The sequence below is a fragment of the Cibotium barometz genome, chromosome 18 (genome assembly GCF_041138505.1).
Source record: "Cibotium barometz isolate CiBa-2024 chromosome 18, ASM4113850v1, whole genome shotgun sequence".
Lineage (NCBI taxonomy): Eukaryota > Viridiplantae > Streptophyta > Polypodiopsida > Cyatheales > Cibotiaceae > Cibotium > Cibotium barometz.
Window position 1 is genome coordinate 29,980,494 of NC_141063.1, and position 8,723 is coordinate 29,989,216.

The 8,723-nt window shown below is 45.8% G+C and overlaps 1 protein-coding gene and 1 pseudogene across 1 annotated transcript; both read right to left on the bottom strand.

Annotated features, from left to right (window-relative positions):
• Positions 1-972, bottom strand: part of LOC147629183 (uncharacterized) — a 1,053-nt pseudogene extending 81 nt beyond the window's left edge.
• Positions 973-3,024: 2,052 nt separating this feature from the next.
• Positions 3,025-3,733, bottom strand: LOC147629184 (uncharacterized). Its single transcript, XM_086812870.1, has 2 exons — positions 3,330-3,733; positions 3,025-3,181 (listed from the first exon to the last, which is right to left on the bottom strand). Exons 1-2 carry the CDS (start codon positions 3,731-3,733, stop codon positions 3,025-3,027), a joined length of 561 nt encoding a protein of 186 aa, XP_086668996.1.
• Between the last annotated feature and the right edge of the window lie 4,990 nt (positions 3,734-8,723).

Sequence of the window (8,723 nt, forward strand, 5' to 3'; positions counted from 1 at the left end):
AAGCTTCAGCCAAAAGTCCCGAACAGTCTCAGCTGGTGGAATGACCCTCTGCTCAAAGATGTGTCTGCACCGTGCCCGCCATACAAACCAAAGTGCCAGGCTGCTAATGAGCTCCCATCGAGGATCGCCCTCTCCTGACCATAAAGCAGTGCTGAAGTCTGGAACCTGAAGTGGAAGAAGGTGACCTCGCTGAGCCTGAAGAGCAAGACTATCTGCTGTCATCTCATATCACAGCGCGGGTCCTGAAAGAGTGCTCCAAGCCACGGCACCCCATGTAAAGATCTGGTCACCCCCAAGGTGGCTCTATAATCGCAAAATCCGTCACCAGATTTGTTGTGCAAGAGTGCAATCCTAGAGGCAGTGCCTTTGTGTCTCCGCCTGTGGGTGCCACAAGCGGAGCAATCTGGTGGTCTACCACCGAAACTGAGCCAAGTGCCCACAGCAATGGCTCTATGAGCAACCAGCCACCACTGAAAGGTAACCGTACACCTGGGCTGTCTACTACTCCAAATGCGCTGCCAGAATGCAGTCAGGAACTCTGCTGAATGCCCTCACGCCGCCAATGCTCTGCAGCAGCTGGACTGACCTATCGCTGAGCTAGCAAAATATGTCTGCCAAGCCGTGCCAAATACTGAAAGAACGGCGTGGACGGTCTCTCTGCCGAGGCAAAAGGGTCTCTCCACTGCCACTCGCCTGGGTCCCACTATAGAGACGGGCCAGTGGTCGGGCCTCCCATGCCCAAAGGCGCCACTCAGAGTCTACGGTGATGGCCTTCAGGTTTGGGTCACCATGCCAAAGTCAGTCACAAGATCCTACTACTCGGATCCGCTGAAAGATGCAGTCAACCACAAGCTCCGACTCAGTCATGACTTTGTGAAGTCGCCCACCCTCACCCACCTCAAAGAAAAATGTGCAATCCCCAGAGCAGCCTCTCACTGCAATGAGTATCTCCAAACGCGTGAATGCCCCCATCCAGGTGGGTGGAGTCTGAATCCTGGGCTATAACCAAGTCCCTGGCACTGCTGCCTCAATATCACTAATCATCTGTGGAACACCCCTCAAACCTGCAAGCCTCAAACTCTGCTACTCCTTAGGAAGCTGCTGAAACTGTATCCAATCACCAAGGCACCGAGCAAGTCCAGCAGTCAAAGCTCCCCAAGAGACATGCAGTCTGGATCCAACCATGTAGCCTCTATCTGTCCGAACCTGTGGATTCCAAACCAGGGGATGTCTCATGATCTCCTCAGTGCAAGAGGGAGGAGTCTGGATCAAAGCAGGGCATAGTGGCTGCTCCCATGTCCTCAACAAATTGCATGCAAATCTATTCCTCAGTCCTCAGTCCTCCGCGGGAAACCAACTCTGCGCATCTCTGTGAAAATCCATCGGACCTCTGCCTGCCACACGGGCCTCCTGTAGTAGCTGGAGTGCATCTACCAAGTCTGTGTAAGAGGAGCTCCTTCCAAGGCTTAGCGCCTAGTAAGAGTCCTCGAACAATAAGCTTGCCCAAAAGCGCTCGGCTCTGGCAAGTTGTGTCCACAATCCCTAGACCTTGTCGGTAAAGTGATAACTGGCCAAGCAACTTTGGCCCTGGCTGGCCCTCCGTTTCTCCCAGACCATAGAAAACTCCTGATCAGGCGGCGCTGAACCTAGCTGATACATGAGCCTGAGAATATCCAGCAGGGAGTAATGTACCACATGGTGGCCAAAAGCACCTGATTCGCCACTACCACCAGCCCAGCCAAAGAAAGTCTCGCAGAGCTCCAGAAAAGAAGCTTCCGCTGAATGCTCAAAAGTAAAGGAGCAATCTGTTGCTCGATTGTTGTCAAATCAAGTCCGACATGGCATCCCAGATACCGCACCGCCGTGCCAGGGGAATCCACTGAAACTACATGCTAGGTCGCCACGACAATACCTCATCTCTACTGACCCAAAAGCCGCATGATTTGTGCCAATTATTCTTGGCACACCAGAGGCATCACAAAACTGCTCTAAAGCATCCTGAAAACGAGTCAAATTGGCCGCATGGCCATGCAAGTAAACTGCTGTATCATCTGCGAACTTTGAATCCAGTAACTCCTCTTCCCTCATCGAGAGACGGAGGCCCTGTAGGCTGTATCCTGTGCAGTCAAGTAAGAGCTCATCGCCTCAACAAAGAAAAGGAAGAGCATGGGCACTAGAGGGCATCCTTGTCGCGGACCGAACGAGAAAGGAAGAAGCGCTCCCCATGCTCCCCAGCCAACAAGACCTAGCTATGAGCGGATCTATAAAGTGTAGCCACACCCCTGATCCAAGCCTCAGGGAAACCCATCCAAAGCATAGTGGCCTCGAGAAAAGCCCAATCCACACGATCATAGGCTTTCTCAAAATCAAGCAATAGCACTGCCAAGGGCTCTTCCCTCATACGAGCAAGTGAAACAGCCTCCCAACAAAAAGTAAAGATATTATCAAGGATGCTACGGCCCTTGACAAAACTAGTCTGGGTAGGGTGGATGAGGTTGTCTAGCATAGGCTGCAATCTCAAACTCAAGGCCTTAGCAATAATTTTGTAGGCAGAGTTCAAGATCGTGAGATCGGCCGCCACTGTCTAATCTCCTCGGCGTTTCCTCCCTCCTTGGGAATAAGGCAAATCAACCCCTCAGATAGGGCCTCAGGCATCATACCACTGTCCATCATCTCTTGGAAGGCAAGCCTCAGCCCCACCTTCAAAAGATCCCAATGTCGCAAGAAAAAAGAGGGAAGAAGACCATCCTCTCCTGGACAACTGTCTCGTGCCAAAGAGCACAAAGCCTCATGTAACTCATTGCATGAAAAAGGGGCCAATAGCTACAAGCGCATATCATCAGTCATCACTATCATGCGAACATATCTCAAAACCTGCTCTCGGCTCTCCATGCAAGTCGGTGAAGGAGCCTCCTCTATCAATAACTCACGGTAGAACTGCGTAGCAATCTCTTGCATCTCTTCAGGTTCCGTGGCCATAGTACCATCAGCCCTACGGAGCCGTCGCACTCCTGCTCTAGAGTGTCAAGGTCCAGTAATCGAAAAGAACTCCCCAATCACGCGGTCCCCTACCTGAATCGACTGAGCCGCCTGTCTGTGAAACAGAAAATCATGCCTGCGCTCCTCTGTCTCGCGAAGCTCCTGCTGTGCCGCCTGAGCCAACTGTGTCCCCGCCCACTCACTATCCGGATGACACTCAATCAATCTCTAAAGGGAGGCAACACTCCTGTGTAGCCGGCGCTCAGCCTCTCTAGTGTGCGCTAATCGTCTCCTCACTAATCTGCTCAAGGCCCATCGACAATGACTGTGCCCGTGATTCCGACTTCGACTAAGTTCGAATCCAAATCTGCTCAATCTGCTCAGCCAGGTTCTCATCAAGCTGTACATTCTCTGGGATACGCATCGACTGGGAGAATCTCCTATCCCCCTCGGAGAGAACCAACAAAACTGGCGCATGATCTGACATACAAGTACTAGCAAGAATCTCCACAGAACCTCCTCTGTCCACAAGTAGATCACTAGCATACATCCTGTCAATCTGAGAGAGGTTCGTGCTGCCAATCCGCCGATCTGAACGAGAAAAGAGGAGACTACCTCGCTCTTGTGCAAAGCCCTCAGAATGCCATACATCAACAATCCTCAATGTCATACATAATCGCTCCCATGCTGCAAGCTCTGTGCCATGTACAGTGGTCTGGCTACCACCACATCTGTCCTCAGGTGCTTCAATCATGTTGAAGTCACCCCAGTACGCCACTCATCAGCTCAAGGTAAAGCAACATCAATCTGTGTCCAAAACTCTGCACGAGCACTCTCATGATTCGGGGCATATAGGTTCAGGAGACCAAGCCTGATCTCTCCCCACTGAAAAATCATCCACTGTGCTCTGCCAGGAATAATAATGCCTCTGTCAATGATGGCAGCCCGCCAAGTATCCGCAATAGACATACATACTCCCCCCTGAATACCAGAGGGTCCAAACGATGCTGACCAAAACACCTCAGAGTGTTTATGCATAAGCTGGCCACAACGCCGAATGCGGTTCTCTGACAAATGATCCTTCTACAACATAAGAACATCCACTAGACCACCAGTCAAGCAATGCATCATCTCCTGGCGCGCAGACGCCCACGGTATCGCATAAAATTGGAACCTCCAAGCCCCTGTACATTCTATGAGATGATCCTCATGGTCAGGAGGCGGCCACAGCCGCTAGCCGAGCAATCTTGGAGATAGGTTTGGACGGAGAGAAATCCGAGTCCAAACGTCCCCTAAATCTTGAAAAGCGACCTCTCAAGGCCTGTCTCAAGCAACTCCAAGTCTCATTGGCCAACTCTCTGGCAAGGTCATGTGGAGCCTCATCCTCATGTACATATACATAGCCTGGAGTCATCCTGGAGTCCACAATCAAATACATGACAATATGTTGCTCAGTGGCCTCTGGTGAGCCTGGCACCACCATAAACTTAACCAAATCCCAGAAGTAAGCAAGCAATTCTGTGCACTCCAACTCTCCACCAAGATGGTGTGAAAATTCAATGATCTGGTGCACGCATGAATCGCATAGTAGCTGAGATAGTCCAATCTGTCTGTGAGCTGCCACAAAGTGGGAAGGAGAAGGCCACTGCCGAGTCAATGGCTATTGCCCCATGTGAGGCAAGAATCGCTACATGCACCCTCAGACGAGTAGTCGGCCTACTGTCATCAAGTTCACCGAAGTGTCTAGTGAACTCATACCCAAACCTCTCGCCCCACAGGTGACAGTCAAAAGAAGCTAATCCAGGTGGAATAGCAGCCATGGGGGATCACCACTAGGGGACGAGGAGAGGAGCTACCCTCCTGTGCAGCTCTGCTCACCAAGAAGGAGCTCTGTAAAGACCGTCGAGCATTGCCAGGAGGTGTGGGAGCTGGGCCAGTGGGAGGGGTAACAGTGGGTGTGGTGCGAGGAACAACTAGAGGGGGGAAGGCGGGTGGATGAAGGTTAGGTGAAGGGGCGGACACAGGCGAGGGATGCGGGGTGCGGGTCAGTAGAGGAAGGGTTGAATACAGCCAATGGAGACATCTGTAGAATGCGTGGGGCTGCCTCCTGGGACTCGAACTCAATCTGGTAGAAACCACGACTGAGCAACTGTATATCAGTGATTTTTCCCACATCAGTGAAGAAGATCTCGAAGCTCGCCACGGTTGGGTCTGCCCGATGACTTTTCCAATGACAGAATATTGTTGGAGTCGCTCAATCTCGATGATGAAGCCCGCTCAACCTCGTCCGTCGGTGCGAGAGAGTCGAACAGCGGGGGCATCACAGGGGCAGGCAAGGGGGCTTCAGTAGAGTCCCTCTGCTATACGAAGAGGATGCCTCCGCCATTCATGTCTGCTGCTGCTGAAAAGAAGGAGAGAGAGGAGGCGAAAGGGAGGAAGAGAGGGAGGCGAAAGGGAGGAAGAGAGCGGGGGGGGGGGGCGTCGTGAAGCAGCAGCGGCCACCTTCCTGGCAAAAATCCATCTTATCACTAATTATATATATACCTAGATGAATCCAGGAAAGTTTTCAAAAATATATATTTTTTAAATTTACAACCACTTGATGATTAACAAACTAGGTAAATACAAGATTGGTGGTTTTAGGACATTCTATTTGTAGTGTTTTGGAAGGGGAAACATTTCTTGGTGGCTATTTTTATTTTAGGCCCTTCCCTAGCCTTAATGAATAGGGTTGAGACCACTTCAAAACCTTGGCTAGAAACTCTATTCTTACATATTAGAGTGTGGAACATTGCTTTTTTCTTCTTCTTTTTGAATTGAATGAATTTGGTAGCAATAGAGCACTTCAAAGCAATAATTAACAAAGCAGCATAAAACCCCATGCACTGGAACTTCGAATAATAAACATCCCTAAACAAGTCCAAGGGACTATTAAGGAAAATAAGAAAAATTAGGCCCATCACTACACAAACAACTCTCTTGTTGGCTATGTGAGTCTTGCAAAATTTAAATGTGACATGAGCCTGAACAAATGTGATGTGAACCTACACCAAGGGGGAATATTTTTTTGCAAGATTTAGCCACACCACAACCTTCTAATGAATTTCTTGCAAGCTTTTGATTAAGTCTCTTTTGTCTTGCAATTATTAAAATTGGAAGCTCACAGTACTTCAAAAACTTGTAAAGATGATAATAACTCTTTTTTTTTCTCTTAATTATTAAAACTAGAAGCTCATAGTATTTCAAAAATTTATAAAGATGATAATATGTAAGACGATCCCAAATTTGAAAAAATGAAACTATTAATACACTAGAGACAAAAGATTGTTTTATTAAAGACAAAATCAATAGCTCCAAACAATGCAACTAGATCAATAATTCCAATAACTTCTAAAATAATATTAACAAATCACTCAAATTTTCCAATCATCTATAACCACACACTGCTAATTTATTAGCTAATAAACCCGCCGCCTGCTGTCAGAAGCGGGATATTGCAAGGCAGGAGTAGCCTTTCTAGTGTCAGTCGAACGGCCCTGGTAACGGCGAATCGTCTGTTCGTTTGTTTTGTTCTAAATGTTAGCCGACCCAGCATCTCGGGCCTTTAATATATCATATCATGACACTTTATGTTGAGCTATTTTGGGTATGTAAGCCTTTGGCATTGTAGCATGCACACACCTAGACGTTAACTCAACTTGGGTTTTTTCTTGTCCAAAGGTACCCATCATATTTATGCTCCATTGGATATGCTCGAAAATATTCCAAATGTAGGTGGGAATTGAAAAATTACATCTCCATCATATTTACTTGGTATTTCAATGATGATCTCCTTATGGTTGATTATGTTGATGAGTCTACACAACAAATTTGATGGCTGCAATTATTACTCCATGAGACTAGTACGATACTTTGAAATATACATCCTATTTGATTAGCTCATCTAGTAAAAAAAACCAAATTTTACGAGTCCTCTACATGTTTATTCTTCTTCAAGCATCCATTTGGTTTTTCTTAAAGGTTGGATTTGAGATTTCTACTCTTCGAGGATGTCTCACGGTCATCATCACTAGAAGACCCTAGAAACACAGATAAAGGTCCTGCAACATGTGTGGATTTTATGATGGAGAGTTGTTCATCTTCTCCTCTACCACTACAACATAATGCAATATAGAGTGGAATCAAGTATAAAGTAGTCATCTCCCTCAACGCCGACCTGACTATCAAGATTGATGAAAAATGTTTTTCACAATATCATTTAAATTGTAATGTTTGTGATGTGCTAGTTTTGTTTTCTAGGCTTGCCATATTCTCTCATCTACACTGATATTGGATTTGAATAGAGTATCCTAAAAACTCAATACAAGATTCTATTCTTTACTTCTAAAGAGATGGAAGAAATAAATTATTTTTAATATAGTTAACTAATAAACCTTGTACTCAGACAACTCTTCATCTTATGTCAGCATTTACTCATTTTTGGGTATTTTCTTTTATTCTTTGGATTTATCTGATCCCAACACTTGGATTAATCCAATTGGCCCATTGGAACCTTAATTGGACCATAATCCAAAAATTCTGAAAATGTAGACCCTTAGGCTAAGGTCCCTTATACCATTTTCAATTAACTCCTAATGCACATTGGAAAGTTCATTTTGAACTTCTGTTTCAGGGGAATCCATTTTAGACATTAGGAGAATTTTTGTATCCAAAGATATCTCAATTTTGAATTACCTCTCTCTAGACATTTTCTCTCTCGTAGCCAAAACAAGGTAAAACAAGATCTCTCTTCTATTTCAGAGAGGGGATGATTACAAGAACAGAAGGGGAGGTTCTTACACCTTTATATCTCAAAGGTTGGAGGGAGAAATCTTACACATCATGTCCAAGCCATATTGTCTCTACAAATAGCAAAATGCCATGAGGTGATCTCACCACCTCTATGCCCAAGAAATACCGCAACTCACCCAAATCCTTCATCTCAAACTTCTGCTTCAAAAGCATCCTGACATCATGTATGTCTCTAGCATCACTATCACTAGTGATAATCAAGTCATCCACATAAATGACTAATAGCATGATCCTTGTATTTATCTTTTTCACATATAGTAAAAAATATGCATTGGATATCTAAAATCCAATGGTAACAAGATACACCTCGATCTTGTTTGACCATGCTCTAGGTGCCTGCTTCAAGCCATACAAGGCTTTGCGTAACCTATACACAAAATCTGGATGTGCATCATTCTCATAACCTAGTGGTGCATCATGTACACTTCTTCTTATAAATCACCATGCAAGAAAGCATTCTTTACATCCATTTGATGTAAATACCAACCCTTCCCTACAGCCATAGCAATGACAGCTCTCACGGTTGCCATTCTTGCAACTGGGTGCTGAATGTCTCCTCATAGTCTATGCCATAAGTCTGCACATAGCCCTTGGCAACCAATCTTGCCTTGTACCTGCTCACTGAACCATCAGCATTGGAGCTTCTGTCTCTCTCCAACAACTCTTGAAGTTTGTTCTTCTCCTCTTAGTGGACCAATTGATTGCTTGGGGGCTTGCTAATAAAGAATCAAACCAAACTTAGAGGTAAAATTATTTTTTATGGTTTTTTCAATTATCTCAAATGACTTTCTTCCTCTCAACCCCTCTCAAGCTTGAGAAGCTTTCAAAATGATTATTTTTATTCAAATTAAGCTTTCCCTCAGATTCTTAATGTTTAATTAGCATTAAGTTAA

Coding starts and splice junctions, on each gene's coding strand:
- LOC147629184 (XM_086812870.1), bottom strand. CDS start 3,733: ATGATTGAAGCACCTGAGGACAGATGTGGTGGTAGCCAGACCACTGTA. Junction 3,182..3,329: donor CAGATTTGGATTCGAACTTA/GTCGAAGTCGGA, acceptor TCATCCGGATAG/TGAGTGGGCGGGGACACAGT.